The sequence below is a fragment of the Aspergillus campestris genome, assembly GCF_002847485.1.
Source record: "Aspergillus campestris IBT 28561 chromosome Unknown P168scaffold_1, whole genome shotgun sequence".
Lineage (NCBI taxonomy): Eukaryota > Fungi > Ascomycota > Eurotiomycetes > Eurotiales > Aspergillaceae > Aspergillus > Aspergillus campestris.
The window spans coordinates 1,631,872-1,650,298 of NW_020194336.1; the positions used below are offsets into that span (position 1 = coordinate 1,631,872).

The window sequence follows — 18,427 nt, forward strand, 5'->3', positions numbered from 1 at the left end:
GCTTGTAAGAGGGAAGAGAGAGAAAGAGAGCACAGTATCATGTAGGGCTTGGTAGGTACTTGGAGTACACATAGGAGGTTCAGATGACAGGTACTCGACCCTCTGCGGATGTCTGTCCGACATTTTATCTCTTTCAACCACGCCTGGGTTCAAGAAACTGGTCTCTGAATATGAGAACTCCCCGCCAAAATACAATATGTGGACTGAAAGGTCTTGTGGCATTCACCAACTGCCCTGTTCTATGGCATGGGCTTTTTCTAACAGCTCCCTCGAAATAATACCCGTACAGTCAACTAAACCGGTTTGATCCCCTTGGCTCTTCATAAACTTGGCCTATAACCATCTCAAAGCTCTGCAGGTTTCTATGTCAGACGCCTGTCCTATTTGGGGACGCCAAACACTTCAAAAGATCGTCAAGGTGCACCACCTGCATTTCAGCCATGCAAAACCGGGGGAAAAGAATAAGAAAGAAAAAAGAGGTAAGAGAGGGGGTGCTCAATGGTAACTCCCTGGGTCAATGTAATAAAGAATCTCCCAAACATGTGCGCTTTCTTTACTAACGCTCTGGGGCGTTTGTCTGTTTGTCCGTTTGTTTGTTTGTTCGTCACTTGGGTCTCGTTACTCCGGCCAAGAATGGGGTACCAGTATACCAGTATTGGACGGCACGGAGCTCGTTTCTTTGGTGGCCCAAGGATATTCGGAGCAATGTGACGGCCGGACCGAAGATCGAGTCTTCGGCATTGTCCATTATTTCTCCAAAATCCCTGCCGGATTCGATATAGAGCGGCGGGGGTGACCATAAAGGTCGCCAAAAGTTAGGTCTTACTACTCGCCAGTAGACACTCAAGTCTTTAATGTCGTCTTTGAAGAGAAGACCAGAGACGCCTTGCTCGAACAACTTGTTGCGGGGCTTTCTTTGTGCGATTGCGAAACTGATGGATGGGTTCTTAGGATCGACCTGGTGATTGAGTCCTTTGTTTGCCTTCACAAAGAACATGGGTTGTCTGAGCCACCCTCACTTTTCTGCCAAGGGCACAGTAATTGGTACTTCTTTGTCGGCTTGACAGGAATAGATCGGGCTCAAGTCGGTACAAGGCTCCTACTTCCACTGCGGGATAATCTGGTACCATTGTGGAAGCCTTCTTCTTTGAACAAGCTCTCGGGTCGTTGTTGATATATCAGGACCAATATCTCTCGCCAGACCAGATGCGTGGCAGAATTACAGCATACAGTTCAGTACCGCACCACAATCCACAGACCAACTCGTTTGTTACCACAAAAGAAAGGCCTACAACGTATGTACGCTCATTCTTCCTTTTGGGTCCTTGCGGAAAGCTAACATATCACAGCAATCCCTCATCGTCGTTTACCAGCCTCAAGATGCCAGGATCACTGCCGAGGAATATAGGCAGAGGTATTAAATCAGGGCACACCACACCCCGACCCCAATCGAATGGGCGTGGAAGAGTTCCCGCTGGTCCTTCAAAGGTAGCGTAATCATCAGCAAAGGCACCACTGCCGTCGAAATTGGCATCCAAAAAGGCCGAAAAATGGCCACTGGCACCAATTTTCCCCGAACAGCCCTGTCCCTAATGCTGCAACATCGCCTAATTTATCGTCTACTACGCAGAATCAAGTGGTAGCTCCTGAATTACCGGAGCCAGTAAATCCTGCAGGTGAGTGACGCCCCCAGCACGCGGAAAGCCCGAGCCTGCTTCGCGCAGGGTCACCAACCACAGGGGATGGATGATACTGATCTTACTCGCCCCATTGAAGATGTAACGTTTAATTTCGGTCACACCGCTGCGCGGCCACGCTGGTTGGTCTTACCTAGTACAGCCCCTGAATATCCCGGATCAACCAGGTTTGAATGGCATTTCGATGCCATAACACACGAGAGACAGCTGTATCCCGCTGCACACAGGGCTCTTTGCGAATGGTTGACTGATCCGGCATTCCGAAACCGCGTGCGACAAGAAATGTCAGATGTATCCAGCCCAGGACCCTCGTCGGGTCCCAGAGCTCCTATCCCGCCTCCCCCATCTGCTGATCCAGATGTCGCATTGGCTCTCCCAGGACAAACTCCACCACCACCACTCACCAATGGCATTGAGGGGTATTTCGAGAATTCTCCGCGGCCTTCACTGGGGATGCGAGCTGGTATGTACAATATATATGGAACGTTCGTGTTGTGCTGGAGATATCTGACTGCTCGTCCCTAAAGCATCTCGAATTCCGCAAAGGTCGACACAGGGTAACTTACGCCAAACACAAGTTCCTATATGAGCTTCCAGCTAACGAATTTCTAGCTAATCAAAACCAAGCTAACGCTATTCCAGCTAATGAAGATCCAGCTGATGATTTGCCGGATTTTGAAGATTACTATGGTGACGAAAATGAGGAAGACAACAATCAGGCTGATGATTTGCCGGATTATGAAGACTGTTATGATGACGAAGATGAGGAATACAATACTCAGGCTGATGACAACGGTGAGTGCAAGTAGATCTGATCGATAGTGGTCTTCCTGATTTTGGAACATGTTTCTATGTCCCTATCTTTACGTCTTCAGAATCATCTGTTGATCTTATTGGCCATTATTTTACCCTGTCCTGGTCTTATGCCGATGTGTCTGGCTGTGGCATGGTTCTTGCAACCCTGCTTACCTTGACTGCTAGTCAGTCCACCAATGCCCAACAAATGGACGGTTGCTCTCGTGTTCCTGCCTGCTTGCATACCACATACCCCGTCGGCGATGACGAGCCCACAATTAGTTTGATACGCTCTGCTAACTTTCTTTCCCCCTAGCCCAGAGAAACCCAAGCCCTAACTACGAGCCAACCACTTCCGACGAGCGAAGCCCTCCCCACGGGCTTACCAACGTCGACCCTGCAGAACTGGAGGTACCATGGATTCACGGTTAGTGACAAGATTCTATTTGTCTCCGCCTCTCTGGTGTCTCTCTTGAACCAATGTAATCAGCTCTCTGACAAGACTTGAACAAGGCGTCGGCAAAGATAGGCGCATCAAGCGACAAGCCAATCCTTGGGCAGCGATTGGTGGACTAGGTAGAGGAGAGAACACGCCAACTCAACCAGAAGATGTGGAAGCGGCGATAGAGGCTGCGCGACTAGCGATAGAACCATTTCCTGGTTAGTGACGGGATTCTATTTGTCTCTGCTTTTCTGGTTTCCTGCCTTGGCCAATACAATCAGCTCTGACAAGACTTGAACAAGGCGTCGGCAAGAATATGCGCACCAAGCGACTGGCCGATCCCTGGGTAGCGGTGGGTGGACTAGGTAGAGGAAAGAACTTGCCAACTCGACCAGACGATGTGGAAGCGGCGATGGACGCTGCGCGACTAGTGATAGCACCACTTCCTGGTTAGTGACGGGATTCTATTTGTCTCTGCCTTTCTGATTTCTGCCTTGATTAGTATAATCAGCTCTGACAAGATTTGAACAAGACTTCGGCAAAACCAAACACACCAAGAGACCGCCTGCTCCTCAACTAAGGAATACCCAGCAACAAATATCCAATCTTGAGGCAGTGCCAGGTACACATCATAGAAGAGAGCCCTCGCCGACTCTATCAGATACTGCGCCGCTTGAACAAGGCGTCGCCAAAACTAAGCACACCAAGCGGCTACCTGCCCCTCGCCGAAGGGATGCCCAGGGACAACCAGTCAATCCTGCCGCAGGTCCGAGCGTACACGGTGGAGGAGAACCTGAGCAGCCTCGACCAGGTGCTGCGGAAGAGATACCCGGGATTCTCGGTCAGTAACAAAGATTTATCTGTCTCTGCCTTTTTGATTTCCGCCTTGGTCAATATAACCAGCACTAACAAGGCTCAAACAAGGCGCCGCTAGGACCAAACGCGTTAAAATTAAACACACCAAGGGGAGGCCTCTCTCTCATCTAAGGGATGAACAGGGACGGCCGGTCAATCCCGAGGCAGGGCCGAGTGGACAATGTGGAGAGCCCGACCGGGAACGATCAGATACCGAGCATCTGCCTGATAATCTTCGCCAGCTTATCGAAGGACTCCGTGCCAATCCACGAGATCGTCTAACGCACTTCCCGGAGCGGCGAGTGCAGCAGATCAGACCATGGGCCGGTCCGATGAGACTTCCCGATGGTCTCAACATCCCGGATACATTGCCCTCGGTGCCTTCGGGAAACAGGCCATTTGCCTTTGCAGCATTGGCTGCCGCTGCCGATGACAATAATACGGCCAGTGGTGCGGACACACAATCAGTTGCCCCACCCACTCGAAGAGGAAAGGGAAGACCAAAGTCGAAAACAGCCGGAGCCGGTGAAGTAGGAGGAGGAACGCAGAGACCGAGGACCCGAAGCCAAGGTGGAGTATAGGATTTACCGCAGAATTCTGGTAGAGGGAGTTGCTAAGAGTCTATTCTTTGGTATGGATTTTGATCTATTGAAGTTGTTATTCGCATTTCATATGCTATGCTTACATGGGATGATGTTTATCGAGATGTATAGGGATGTTTGGCTTAGTTTGACTGTCGTATGTATGAATTAGTTTGATCTACACTGGTTTCGTGGACTTTGTAGTTAGTATTACTTTGCTGTATAGAGGAATAAAAATACTACTTATGCGATAGAATATCATGGTTTGCAGCTCAAAGCTGAGATCTACATTTCGTACTAAGACGATGTTAGGGCAAGGAATACTATTCATGCCTGAGGCAAACACATAGATTCGTGTGGTGCAAACACGGCAAACACGACTCTCGAATGGCTTCAATCGATCATCATCGGTTTCCGTACAACATGACCTTACCCGATTAACAACTCTTCCGATTTGGGCCTCTGTCGCCTCTTACTCCAAAATTCTACGCGATGCGATAAACACGACATTTCGACTTTTTTGCCCATCCATGCTTCGCGAGTCAGCGCTGCCTCGCCCAGTTTGAGACCAAGCCAATTCCGTCGGAACACTCCAGGAGTGACGGCCGAGTCCGCAAAGAACCATGTTCACCTTCACTCCCTTGCTAGGCGCACAGTCTGCCTCATCCAAGGCTTCGCAGTCGATTCTGGAGCTTGAGGGTGGCATCAAAATCCTAGTGGATGTGGGCTGGGATGATTCTTTTGACCCGCTCGACCTGGCGGAGTTGGAGAAGTAAGCTCCGTCCATTCTTTCCTACGCTAGAGATGTGTTTCTTCAGCATACTGGAATCTCAAAGGCTAATTGAATGTTTCGTTTGAATTTTTTTGCAGACATATCCCGACCCTATCTCTGATCCTCCTGACTCATGCGACCCCCGCCCATATCGGTGCCTATGTACATTGCTGCAAGACCTTCCCCCTCTTCACTCAAATCCCCGTCTACGCGACGAGTCCTATCATCGCACTGGGTCGGACGTTACTACAAGAGCTGTATGAGTCGTCACCGTTGGCCGCGACATTTTTACCCAAGGCTTCGGTCTCAGAACCCGGCGCGACCACCTCCCCTGCATCGGCAGTAGCGTTCGCGGCAGAGGGCGACGAAAACAACGATGCGAGCCACGCCGGGCGGATCCTCCTACAGCCGCCGTCGGGCGAGGAGATCGCCCGTTTCTTCTCCTTGATCCAACCACTGAAATACTCGCAGCCACACCAACCGTCCCCGTCCCCGTTTTCTCCTCCCCTGGACGGTCTTACGCTGACGGCCTACAATGCTGGACACACGGTCGGAGGAACAATATGGCATATCCAGCATGGTATGGAGTCGATCGTCTACGCTGTTGATTGGAACCAAGCGCGCGAGAGCGTCGTCGCAGGCGCGGCCTGGTTCGGTGGCTCGGGTGCCAGCGGCACCGAAGTTATCGAGCAGCTGCGCAAGCCTACGGCCCTGGTGTGCAGTACCCGGGGTGGCGACAAGTTCGCGCTCCCGGGCGGCCGCAAGAAGCGCGATGATTTGTTGCTGGACATGATCCGCAGCACGGTGGCCAGGGGAGGTACCGTTTTAATTCCCACCGATACTAGCGCCCGAGTGCTGGAATTGGTTTATTCACTGGAGCATGCGTGGCGGACTGCTGCAGAGGGAAACGGCCAAGACGATGTTCTGAAAGGCGCTGGGCTGTACATGGCAAACAAGAAAGCCCATACCACCATGCGGTTAGCCCGGAGTATGCTAGAGTGGATGGACGAGAATATCGTGCGTGAGTTCGAAGCGGCGGAGGGTGTGGACGCGACGACAGGCCAGTCGCGGTCAGGAGCCGACGGGCAGCGATCTGGCGGTCAAAACCAAGGCAAAGGCGAGGAGAAGCGAACTGGACCCTTCACATTTAAACACCTCAAATTCATTGAACGGCGGAAACGACTGGAGAAAATCTTAGCGGATCCCTCGCCCAAGGTCATCCTGGCGTCGGACTCCTCGCTCGACTGGGGGTTGGCTAAAGATGCTCTGCAGGTTGTGGCCGGGGGGTCAAACAACTTGCTTTTGCTCACCGAGTCATTCCACAGGAGCAAGCCCGCTGAACACTCCGAGGATCCTAAAAGAAAGACGCTTGGTAGCATGGTTTGGGAGTGGTACGAAGAAAGACAGGACGGCGTGGCCCTGGAAAAGGCCGCAGATGGGGAGATGCTGGAACAGGTTCACGGCGGGGGACGAGAGATGTCCTGGACGAATGTACGGCGGGCGCCTCTCGACCCTGGGGAGCAGATGCTCTACCAGCAGTACCTCGCCACCCAGCGCCAACTCCAAGATACCTCCCAGGCACGAGGCCAAGAGAACCTAGAGAATGCCGCCGATGCACTCGACGACCGCTCTAGTTCCTCGTCTGAAGATTCAGAAGACTCGCAGCAGCAAGGCAAGGTGCTGAATTTCTCCACGTCACTGGCTCACGCGAACCGCACGAAACTCGGTCTCAGCGACGAAGACCTCGGGATCAACGTCCTTCTCCGGCGGAAGAACGTATACGACTACGACGTCCGCGGCAAGAAGGGCCGCGAGCGCATGTTCCCCTACGTGGCGCCCCGGAAGAAACGGGACGAGTACGGAGAGTTCATTCGGCCTGAGGAATACCTCCGGGCCGAAGAGCGCGAGGAAGCCGACATGCAGCAGCGACGCTTCGAGAACCCCACGAAGCTAGGCCAGAAACGACGATGGGACGAGGCGGGCCCTAACGGCGGTCGTGCACCCGGCAGCGGCGGCGTCGAGCGATCGCAGGCGTCAAATAACGCAGAGGCCATGAGCATGACCGACGACGGGGACGGCACGGACGGTGCGGTGGAATCAGAGGACGAGGCAAACGGGCAGACGTTCGAGGGTCCCGCCAAGGCTGTCTACGAGAAGGATGCGCTGACGTTCAACGCGCGGCTCGCCTTTGTCGACTTCAGCGGACTGCACGACAAGCGCAGCCTGGAGATGCTTATCCCGTTGATCCAGCCGCGCAAGCTGATCCTGGTCGGCGGCCGCGAGGACGAGACGACCGCGCTGGCAACGGAATGCCGCAAGCTGCTTGCAGCCAAGACAGGCGTCAGCGTTGGAAACGACACTGCGGATACCGCGGCCCCCGACGCCGCCATCATCTTCACGCCGGCCAACGGCGAGATGGTCGACGCCAGCGTCGACACCAACGCCTGGATGGTCAAGCTGAGCAACAACCTCGTGCGCCGTCTCAGATGGCAGCACGTCCGCAGCCTCGGCGTCGTCACCCTAACAGGACAGCTCCAAGCAGCCTCCATCGCCGCCGCACCGCAAGACCAGAAACACCCGCAGGAAGACCAACCAGCGGACTCACCCTCCAGCAAGAAACAAAAACTTGACCACGACCCCAACCCCGACACCCCAACAACAGAACCACCCGCCCCGAAACCAAACCCACCCTCACCCACCCATCCGACAAACCAGACATCTACCCCGTGCTCGACATCCTCCCCGCCAACATGGCAGCCGGCACACGGTCCATGACCCGCCCCCTCCACGTCGGCGACCTCCGTCTCGCAGACCTGCGCCGCCTAATGCAGAGCGCCGGCCACAAGGCCGAGTTCCGCGGCGAGGGCACCCTCCTCATCGACGGGACAGTCGCGGTGCGCAAGTCCGGCACCGGCCGCATTGAGGTCGAGGCTGGTGCCGCCGCTACTACTGGTGGGCTGGGCCGCGGAACGGGTAGTTTCCTAGCTGTGAAGCGGAAAATCTATGAAGGGCTGGCTGTTGTTTCGGGGAGTTAGTATTTCTTTTCTTATTGTCTGTTATGTCTTGCAATTTATGCTAGGAGATTGGATTGGATGGGGTGCAATGCAATGCAATCAAGTCATATCCTGTATTTATAATGGTTGTTAACTACCCCTATCCATCTCATCAGACCAATCCGTAGTACCTGTGGGATAATTCCATAAGCAGACTAACAGAAAGAAAATAAAGACTAGTAATAGACTTCCATATTGGGTAAAGAGTATCAATATGCAAGCATTTGATCTCTGAAGATTATTTTCACAAGTTTAAATCCTTGACACCTGCTCAGCCCACCACGCAAGTGTGGATCTAGTCTTGGATGTACATTGGCTGCGTGGTCCATGGGCTTCAGGAACCGGCGCGCTTGGCACGACGAGATCGGGCCAAAACAATCACGAAAATGTTGCTGCACCAGTTACTACTCGACTGTTCTGTGTATACTTTACTTTACTTATAAGGAGGGCAGCATAGGTGATACAGTAGATTTAGACACCATACCCAAGCAGCTTGGTGGCCCTGCTAAAAAGGGACTGAACAGTCCATGAATGATAGACTACATGTGATATTTTGTCGTATCCTTGCAGATCGACATAAATCCATGGCCATTGTCGAGGCTAAGCCGCCCATAGCCACAGCTAGGTGCTGAAGACCCCTTTACCTCTCCACCTCCCCCGCCTTCGCCTGAGGAGACTACTCAACATCGATATAAGCACTGTGATCTACTTCGGTGGGCCATGCAATGTCACAATAAGAAGCAATCGGCCGTATTCTACTTTAAACATCGGCTAGAGGGAATCTGATCTCGAGTTCGAAAGGTTGAATACCTGGCTGTTATGTCTGTTCATAGGCGCGCCAGCGACGCTGAAACGGGCCTCTCAGAAACAAATGATACAACTGTGCATACACAGGACCCGCCAACAGACACCAGCACAAAGCGACAATGGCTCGATTGGAATGACACCTGGGCATGGGAAATCGGATCTGTGACCCTAGCCGTCGTGGGCCTTGCGCTTTTGGTTGCCTTTCTTGTCACGATAAACAACACCCCGTACGCGAACTGGCAATATACCGCGTCCCCGAATACTGTCGTGTCGATTATTGTCACTATCACAAAAGCCGCCCTGCTGGTCCCAGTGTCCTCGTGTCTCGGCCAGCTGAAATGGAACCTGTTTCAAGATCCTGCGCCACTATATCACATGCAGGTTATCGACCAGGCCAGTCGGGGACCCTGGGGATCCTTGGAGATTTTACTGGGCGGGATATTTGGGTCGAGAACAGGAAGTCTGACTTATATTGGGGCAGTTATTACTATCCTGGCTCTAGCAGTGGATCCATTTGCGCAGCAAATTTTGACACTCCCGTCACGAACCGTTCCTGCATTGAATGCCACGGCATTGACCCAAACCTCGCAAAATTGGACTTCCACAGGGGGGTTGGATCAAAGTGATGTACATCTTGAGCTTCCGCCGACGCTTTTCACTGCCATAATAAGCGGCCTCATGCAGACACAACGCCCTCTGGAGCCTCAATGCAATGCGCTCTCTTGCGACTTCCCAGAGTTTGTTGCGCTGGGGATGTGTAGCAAATGCGAGGATGTCACAGCTCGCACAGACCAAAAGTGTCAGGTGGAAGACGATCTGGCTTTCTGGGAGGGTATCCCCGTCCACCCGGCTCTCAGGGAAGCTCCTACGAATTGCAGCTACCGAACCCCGAGTAACTTCTCTTTCGACTTCAAACACCCCCAAAGCATCGCGTACGGCACTATCGGTGTGGATTCAGATTTACACAAAAGTAATAATGTCACGTTCAATATGAATCATTGGAGTTTACGCCCAAGGGCGGATTACCCAATTCTGGGTATTCAAGCCCCAATTGTCTCCCTCATTGAGGTAGACTATATCGACCCGGTTCGCTACATTGTATCCAACGCGACAGCCCCGCCAACAAAGCCAGTGATAACCGAATGTGCTGTATACTTTTGCGAGCGACGATACGCAGCAGGCACCTTCCGGCCTACCACCCAAGACAGCAGTCCATTGCACGTTGTCGATACACAGGAGCTCATTGTGAAAGATGCCCAAGAGGAACGGCCCGATATTTACTCACCAGACCCGTTTTACTTTGACCCACCAAAGGGGTCGGCAACACTATCAAAAAACCCGACATACAGCATGGATCACCTAACGTTCAACAGCTTCAGACCTCTAATGATGAGCCTGTTCAACAGTACAAACAATGGCAACAGGTTCAACGTATCAATATCAGACACGTTGAAGCTGGCATCGTTTCTACGCAGGGGTAACCTCGGCGAAATACTCGACTCAATGTCCACCAGCGTCACCGATACGATCCGCAAGAATGGGCACGGTAGCGAGGTTTCCGGGAAGGCGTTTCGAGACGAGAGATTCATTCAGGTCCGATGGCCGTGGATCATTCTCCCGGTCGTTGTTGCTTTGGGATCACTGGCGCTGCTTTTGGGAACTGCGATAGGAAGCAAGCAGACAGACGCCGTGCTGTGGAAGTGTATGGTACTTCCGTTGTTGTCAAGTGATCTCCATACTACGCCGGAGCATAGAATTGCGTCTGTGCGCAGTGCGGATGGAATGACTGCTATGTCGAAGAACATGCGCGCTGTGGTGGTGCAGGATGAGGGGCCACTTACGTTCAAGGAAAAGTGACCAAATCCCTACGTGTACTATGTATATAATCGATGATACAATGAACGATTCGTTTAATCACGTTTTCAAAGATATTGTTCCTTGTCTTTCCTAGTATAGATGAGTGAAGGCAATTCCAGGTTTAAGTAATAAAACGGCGCAAACTCCACATTTACAAGATATTGTATCTATTCACATTAGCTATGAGAGTAGGTAGTATGTACGGGTGATTATATTTTCCCTTGTTATTATAGAAACAGTACTCACTGTCCCATTGGAGCCATGTGGAAGTAAACCAACGCTGTCATTCTATAGTTCATACTCATAACTGGCTAGTAAATTAAACCGAAACACATCAAAATAAGACCCGATCTATCGCTGCAACTCAAAACAAACAAACATGAATAAAAGAGTGGGGGGGGGGGGGGGGGGGGGGGAGGTGGCTGGTATACGTCTATACCCAACACCTGCCAAATCGGGCCCAGAAAGAACGACGACCAAGCGAGTTCGGATATCTAAGTAATCAACGCATAGCGCCATAGTCGTTCTCAACATCCTCCGTCGGTACCTGTTGGACGTAGTCGCTCGTCTGGGGGCCGGTGTATCTCCTGACCATGTATGTCAGGTTGGATGTGTTCCATCGGATGGATAGGTGGAGGAAGAGAAGAAGATGGAAGTACTTACTCGCGCGCAGCAACCCACCACCATACCAGCGCGAATGCCGCAATGAATGCGCCGACGAAGATACCGTAGTTCCTAGTGAGGTGGGTAGTTAGTAGATGTATTTTCTTATCGGGGGTAGTGTTTTCGTCGAATTGGATAGCCTTTTCAGCAGTGACAATAGAGTAGAGGTAGAAGACGAAACTCACATGTTCACAGCAGTGACCGGTACACTTGGCGGGAAAAATAACACGGTGCTAATGAACAGCACCCACACGACCGACACCCAGTTCACGGCGGCGCCCCATCGGCCCAGTGTGAACGGACCCTCGACGAATTTGACCTCCTTCCGGTACAACTGGTGCGCCAGGATGACGGCTACGTATGATAGGTCGAGGGCCGGAGCCGTGATGCTGAAGATGGCTGTGGCTGTTTCGGTGGAGCCGATGGCGATGCAGGTGAGGAGGCTGCTAAAGACGACGACGAACCAGACGGCGTTGATGGGGGTCTGGGTGTATGGGTTTACTTGGGAGAGGAACCTATCTCGTGCTAATGGGTCAGACTGGCTGAATCTTGGGACCATGCCTGCGAAAGGCCGGAGATAATGGGGACACGCACGTGGAAAATGGCAATGCTCCATCACGCGCAAATGCGTACGCCATCCGCGTGTCGGCCAGCATGGCGGAGCATCCTGTGAAGAATTGCACCAGGATGGCGAACCCCCACATAATGGTCCCGCCTGTCTTCCCTCCGGCGTTGAGGAAGATCTGCGCGGCGGGGAGGCCAGTAGGGGTGTGCAGGATGGCTTCGAAGTCTGTCAGGCAGAAACACATGCACACTGTTAGGATCCAGCCAAAAGCACCGGATACCAAGACGGCGGAACGGATGGCTAGGGGGCCTAGGGCGGCTGCGTCGTGAGTCTCTTCGGACATACTGGGTGGATATCGGTCAGTATAGGTCTTGGATATGGGAGAGGAGACATACTGCGTGGTTCCATCGTAGTCAGTCATGGTCCACGCGACGGAAATGAATCCGAGCAGAAAGGAAAACAACTTGGAGCCCCATCCAGAGCCGTCGGTGACGTGGGTGAAGACCCAGCTGGCTGGTTGTTTGTCGGGAGTATAGTATAGCAGAGCTAGGCAGATAACAACGGTGGCGATGACTGTCCCATGTCAGTTGGTCCAACTGGAATTACAGTGGTGACATACTGTTGATCGGAGCAAACCAAAGGATAATGCGATGCAGAGACTTGGTGGTCAGAGAGCAGATCACACCCAGTATACAGAGAAGTAAGATAGTCAAAAGAACCGTATCCAGCGCCGTACTATTGCAATTAGCCGTCGCCCAATTGCAGGAGGCGACGCGACTTACGGCGAGTATGAGTACCTGCCTTCCACCAATCTCGAGTTCATACTAGCACAGGCCAGGATCATCTGGCTCACGGTGTAAGTCACGCTTGCAACCCCAGCCGTCTGTCCTAACAAATTACACCAGCCCTGGACCCACGCAAAAATAGGAACATGCTCCTCGGGGACGACGTGCTTGGTGACAAAGTACATACCCCCGGCGGTGGGATAGGCCGAGACCAGCTCAGCAACAGAGCTCCCGATGCACATGGCCATGCACGAGCCGATAAACCAGCACCATACGGCCGTAGCTGGCCCTCCGGCGGCCAGCGGTGCGCCGAAGGTCGCTGGAACGGATCCTAGAACGCCTAGGATAGAGATGGCGTAGGAGATGGTCGACCATTTAGAGAATTCCCGTTTGAACTCCTGTTTATAGCCAATTCGGGCTAGAAGAAGCTCGTCGTCATTATGGATTGAGACCATAATCGTAGTGGGTTTCTTGTAGAAAGATTGCTTTTGCTGTTCCTTTTGTTTTTTTCTTCCCTACTAGGGTGTTTGTTTACGGTTCATAAGTAACAGTGAGGAGCCCCGCTCAAGATAAGGGTAGGGCGATCGATCAGCGATGGCGATCTGGGCAACGAGTATTAGAAGAAGTTGGTATACGTAAGAGTAGTCAAATTGACTGTACTGTAGGATTGACAGAAAAACAAATCGAACTGATCTTGTTGTTCTTGGCTGACAAGTTGTTTCGATAACTTACTCCACCTCGTCCGTCAACTCAAGTATAGATCGTAATCCGCCTTCTGTGTATATATTGAGTTGGCATGAATTGGAAGACTAACTAGGATCCAGGTAGATTAGAGCCTGCTTTTATTACAATTGACCCAGATAAAAGCCCTTGCAGTTGCAGGACTAGAGTATGCAGAACCTCGCCCTAGAACTTACTCCCATAGGAATGGACGAAATCAGAGGTCCACACAGAGGCGTCAGCAATATACCAGTGGCACAAGTTGCCTATAATCCAATCAATCCCTCCTGTATAGATTGAGTAGATTGATGGAGACGTGAGGGGAGGAAGAAGAAAAGGAGGAAGAGAGAGAGATGAAGCATAAAAGACGCGATGGAGAGATAAGGATAAGGGAGGAGATAAGGACGCGCGATAACGGCTGGGCCCGGAACAATCTTGATCCGTGTTTATTGACTGAGGTGTCATTTCGGTCTCTCTTCAGCATTCTCCGAATGACTTCACGTCTCTCCTGGTTCTTGGTGCTTGATTGCTTTACTGTTTCCCCCTCGCCTCGGTCATTCTGCTACATTCAATTCTTCCACAACCGCCCTCTCTGGTGGGATCCCCCCTGTCTCTTTGGTGAGGTCCAGGAATGAGACATCCCCTTCGTCATGGCCGACCCATCCATGTATCAACAACAGCACTACCAGCAGGCCGGCACGCCTGCTGACGATCCCTCCGACCCCAACCGTGTCGCCCATCAGTTCCCTCCGCAATACCCTCCTGCTGCTGGGTTTCCACCGGGACCTTCGCCTCCCCAGCCGGGCGCCTTTTACGGCCAGCAACCCGTTCCGAATCAATTCCCCGCCTACGGTTCCCCACAACACCCGATGCAACCCCCTCCGCCAAATCTAGCCCCGAGTCCCCAGTTTGCCTATCATGCCGATCCCCAGGTGGCGGGAACACCACCGGTAGACCCCTCCATGGCGGCACTGAACTCTCAAATGAGTGGATTGGGAATCATGGGAGGAGACGGAGGGGCAGCTCGTCCGGGGAGGAAGAAGCACCGCCATGCCCACCACGACATCGGCACCGCACCGGGGGCAGCACCACCACAACCGTTCGCCCAAATGCCTCAGCCAGGCATGGAGCCGGCGTCACAGTTCCTGAACACCGGATTGAACCAGGCCCAGCGTGGCGTCTCGCCCGCGCCAATGGGTCAGGTCCCGGTTCCGCAGCCGGGCATGCCTATGGGTGTCTCCGGGGCGGTGCCGACGCAGGGCAAGATTGACCCGGAACAGATTCCCAGCGTACCTCGATCGCGCGATGCCCCGGCACAATTCTACTTGGACCACGTGTACCCCACGATGGAACGGCATCTTCCCCCTCCCGCCGCGATCCCCTTTATCGCGCACGACCAAGGCAACTCGTCTCCGAAATACGCCCGTTTGACCTTGAACAACATCCCCTCCACCTCCGACTTCCTCTCTTCGACCGCCCTCCCGCTGGGAATGGTCCTGCAGCCGCTGGCTCAGCTCGACTCGGGCGAGCAGCCCATCCCAGTGCTGGATTTCGGGGATGTGGGCCCGCCCCGGTGCCGTCGATGCCGTGCCTACATCAATCCATTCATGTCGTTCAGGTCGGGTGGCAATAAGTTTGTCTGCAACATGTGCACGTTTCCCAACGATGTGCCCATGGAGTACTTTGCGCCCCTGGATCCGTCCGGGACGCGCGTTGACCGCATGCAGCGCCCTGAGCTGATGATGGGCACTGTCGAATTCACGGTTCCCAGGGAGTACTGGAACAAGGAGCCAGTGGGGCTGCAGACGTTGTTTTTGATTGATGTCAGCCAGGAGTCGGTGAACCGCGGATTCCTCAAGGGCGTGTGCAAGGGTATCCTGAATGCGCTCTACGACACGTCGGAGGCCACCGAGGAGGGCGAAGCGGCTGGTCGCCGGATACCCGAAGGCGCCAAGATCGGTATCGTCACGTACGATCGGGAAGTGCAGTTCTACAATCTCAGTGTATGTTCATGTGTCCGTAGTAGATAGAGGATACCAGGAATGGGGAGAGAGAAAACCCAGCGATGCTAACGCGATTTTCAGGCTCAACTCGATCAGGCACAGATGATGGTCATGACTGACCTGGAAGAGCCCTTTGTCCCTCTGAGTGAGGGCCTTTTCGTCGATCCTTACGAATCCAAGTACGCAACCCCTCCCAACCAGCGAGGTGAACGCTTGCTCACACCAGATCCTAACTAGGGACGTCATTACTTCTCTTCTGAGCCGCATCCCATCCATCTTTTCCCAAATCAAGAACCCAGAGCCCGCGTTGCTACCCGCCTTGAATGCGGCCCTGTCCGCCCTGCAGGCCACTGGCGGCAAGATTATTGGCACTATCGCCAGCCTACCTACTTGGGGCCCCGGGGCGCTGGCCATGCGCGATGACCCCAAGGTTCACGGAACGGATGCGGAGCGGAAGTTGTTTACGACGGAACACCCACAATGGCGACAGACAGCTACAAAAATGGCTGGTGCGGGGATCGGCGTTGACATGTTCGTGGCCGCCCCCGGCGGGATGTACCTGGATGTGGCTACGATAGGTAATTTGTTCGTTGCATATTTGCGGTATTGCGGTTGCTAACAGAGAATAGGCCACGTGCCCGAAGTCACCGGTGGAGAGACATTCTTCTACCCGAACTTCCATTCGCCGCGAGATATCTTGAAGCTGTCCAAGGAGTTGGCGCACGCAGCCACACGGGAGACAGGATACCAGGCATTGATGAAGGTGCGGTGCTCCAACGGCCTCCAAGTTTCGGGGTACCACGGAAATTTCGTGCAGCACACATTCGGAGCCGACCTGGAAATCGGGGCCATCGATGCCGACAAGGCGATCGGGGTCACGTTCAGCTACGACGGGAAGCTCGATCCCAAGCTGGACGCGCACTTCCAGGCCGCTCTCCTGTACACCTCAGCCGACGGCCAGCGCCGGGTCCGTTGTATCAACTCGGTGGCGGCGGTCAACGAAGGGGGTCTGGAGACCATGAAGTTCGTGGATCAAGATGCTATCGTCAGCCTCATTGCCAAAGAAGGTGCGTCAATCTTTACTATACTAACGTTTAAAGCATCTTTGGTACTAACTACTCTCCAGCGGCGGCCAAGACGTCGGACAAGACCCTGAAAGATGTGCGGGCGGGCATCACGGAAAAGACCGTGGACATCTTCAGCGGATACCGCAAGGTCTTCTCGGGGTCGCATCCGCCGGGGCAGTTGGTGCTGCCCGAAAATCTCAAGGAATTCTCCATGTACATGTTGAGCTTGCTGAAGTCGCGGGCGTTCAAGGGTGAGTCATTCTGGACTGAAATTCTCCAAACGATCAAAGCTATACATGAATATACTGACTCCATTGCAGGTGGTCAGGAAGCCCCCGACCGACGAGTACACGAAATTCGGATGCTACGGTCCATTGGATGCACGGAACTGTCGCTATACCTCTACCCGCGGATCATGCCGGTCCATAACATGGCGCCGGAGGACGGGTTCCCCAACGAGCAGGGCCACCTGCAAGTGCCGCCGACGCAGCGGGCCAGCTTCGCACGGGTCGAGGAGGGCGGCGCATACATTGTAGACAACGGGCAGGTGTGCCTACTGTGGCTGCATGCGCAGGTATCGCCCAACCTACTGGCAGACCTGTTCGGGCCAGACTTCAACTCCCTGCAGGCATTGAAACCGCAGATGTCGGCGCTCCCGGTCCTGGAAACACACCTCAACGCGCAGGTGCGCAACCTGCTACAGTACCTGGAGACGGTGCGCGGGTCCAAGGCGGTGACGGTGCAGCTGGCACGGCAGGGGCTCGACGGGGCGGAGTACGAGTTTGCCCGGATGCTGGTGGAGGACCGGAACAACGAAGCCCAGAGCTACGTCGACTGGCTGGTGCACATCCACCGCCAGATCAACCTGGAGCTGGCTGGACACCGCAAGCGCGAAGATGCCTCGTCCGAGGGATCTATCACAAGTTTGGCAGGGTTACGGGCGCCCTATTGGTGAGGAAGTACTTTTTTTGAGGATTTTTTTTCCATATCGAATGGATTACCATTACCATTACTATTACTATTACTATTACAGTTGTATACACTTTCATGGATGGCATTTGTCCGCCCATTTTGTTTTACTTTCTACATTTCACATTTCTTGGCATTTCTGTTTCTTTCATGGGGAAGTCCAAGTCCACGCAAGACTCTTTCCATCCCCCCGCCAATAATATACCACAGTTGATCAGTTTCCAACCATTTCCCTTCCTTTTTTCTTTCTCTCATTCTTACATGCATTATCATTACCCCATGTAGAAAGTGGAGTAAGCCTCGTGGGTCCGTCCCTCCAACAAAGAGACAAAGAAAAGAAAATCCAGGAACCAAAAACCAAAAGCCGATAGAGTTTCTTTGTCTCCTCACACAACCAACCAACCAACCAACCTCCAACCTCCCCAGGAACGGCGGGAACAGAGAGGGGGAAAGAAAGAAAGAGGGGGCGCCGCCAAACCAGGAACCCGAAACGAAGGTAGTGTACCTTACCATCCAGACGTTCTAGATCCCATTCCTTCCGGAATCACTGGCGCCAGTCTGGTGGGCGGTTGGTGGTGGGGGTGGGCGTTCTTCAGCCTAGGCCGGCCGGCCGTTTAGGCCAGTGGATCGACCGGGGCTGGTCTGTTCGTGTGGAAATCGCGCACGTACGTACTATGGAGTAGCCCGGTAGGTCTCGGGTCTGACATTGACAGACGGGGATTGGATTAAATTGCCTGACAGGTCACAGATGGGCTGACACTGACAGTGGTGGTGGTGGGGTTGTCGGTGAGTATCC

General features: G+C 53.4%; 7 protein-coding genes across 7 annotated transcripts; 5 read left to right on the forward strand and 2 right to left on the reverse strand.

Moving 5' to 3' along the window:
* The first annotated feature begins 1,164 nt into the window (after nt 1-1,164).
* Nucleotides 1,165-2,598, forward strand: P168DRAFT_12469 (uncharacterized protein). The gene is made up of 6 exons (XM_024832637.1): nt 1,165-1,299; nt 1,350-1,488; nt 1,631-1,676; nt 1,777-2,160; nt 2,225-2,254; nt 2,310-2,598. Exons 2-6 carry the CDS (start codon nt 1,381-1,383, stop codon nt 2,504-2,506), a joined length of 765 nt encoding a protein of 254 aa, XP_024696848.1. The 5' UTR covers nt 1,165-1,299; nt 1,350-1,380; the 3' UTR covers nt 2,507-2,598.
* Nucleotides 2,599-3,041: 443 nt separating this feature from the next.
* On the forward strand, nt 3,042-4,021 carry P168DRAFT_12612 (uncharacterized protein). The gene is made up of 4 exons (XM_024832646.1): nt 3,042-3,152; nt 3,237-3,383; nt 3,467-3,775; nt 3,869-4,021. The coding sequence occupies exons 2-4, from the start codon at nt 3,251-3,253 to the stop codon at nt 3,919-3,921; spliced, it is 495 nt and encodes a 164-aa protein (XP_024696849.1). The 5' UTR covers nt 3,042-3,152; nt 3,237-3,250; the 3' UTR covers nt 3,922-4,021.
* Nucleotides 4,022-4,840: 819 nt separating this feature from the next.
* Nucleotides 4,841-8,365, forward strand: P168DRAFT_286400 (cleavage polyadenylation factor subunit CFT2). Its single transcript, XM_024836336.1, has 3 exons — nt 4,841-5,142; nt 5,241-7,909; nt 7,954-8,365. Exons 1-3 carry the CDS (start codon nt 4,994-4,996, stop codon nt 8,175-8,177), a joined length of 3,042 nt encoding a protein of 1,013 aa, XP_024696850.1. The 5' UTR covers nt 4,841-4,993; the 3' UTR covers nt 8,178-8,365.
* Nucleotides 8,366-9,014: 649 nt separating this feature from the next.
* On the forward strand, nt 9,015-10,859 carry P168DRAFT_308339 (DUF3176 domain-containing protein; the record flags this gene model as incomplete). The annotated part of the gene is made up of 1 exon (XM_024839186.1): nt 9,015-10,859. The coding sequence occupies one exon, from the start codon at nt 9,015-9,017 to the stop codon at nt 10,857-10,859; it is 1,845 nt and encodes a 614-aa protein (XP_024696851.1).
* A 448-nt stretch (nt 10,860-11,307) lies between these two features.
* On the reverse strand, nt 11,308-13,639 carry P168DRAFT_323426 (amino acid permease). The gene is made up of 8 exons (XM_024840687.1): nt 13,533-13,639; nt 12,870-13,474; nt 12,707-12,822; nt 12,483-12,660; nt 12,117-12,431; nt 11,708-12,037; nt 11,523-11,594; nt 11,308-11,446 (listed from the first exon to the last, which is right to left on the reverse strand). Exons 2-8 carry the CDS (start codon nt 13,325-13,327, stop codon nt 11,362-11,364), a joined length of 1,554 nt encoding a protein of 517 aa, XP_024696852.1. The 5' UTR covers nt 13,328-13,474; nt 13,533-13,639; the 3' UTR covers nt 11,308-11,361.
* Nucleotides 13,640-14,103: 464 nt separating this feature from the next.
* P168DRAFT_286402 (Sec23/Sec24 family protein) lies at nt 14,104-17,846 on the forward strand. The gene is made up of 6 exons (XM_024836337.1): nt 14,104-15,595; nt 15,677-15,774; nt 15,833-16,173; nt 16,225-16,662; nt 16,722-16,913; nt 16,983-17,846. Exons 1-6 carry the CDS (start codon nt 14,243-14,245, stop codon nt 17,615-17,617), a joined length of 3,057 nt encoding a protein of 1,018 aa, XP_024696853.1. The 5' UTR covers nt 14,104-14,242; the 3' UTR covers nt 17,618-17,846.
* P168DRAFT_12677 (uncharacterized protein) lies at nt 17,682-18,313 on the reverse strand. Its single transcript, XM_024832654.1, has one exon. The coding sequence runs from the start codon at nt 18,142-18,144 to the stop codon at nt 17,746-17,748; it is 399 nt and encodes a 132-aa protein (XP_024696854.1). The 5' UTR covers nt 18,145-18,313; the 3' UTR covers nt 17,682-17,745.
* Nucleotides 18,314-18,427: the final 114 nt, after the last annotated feature.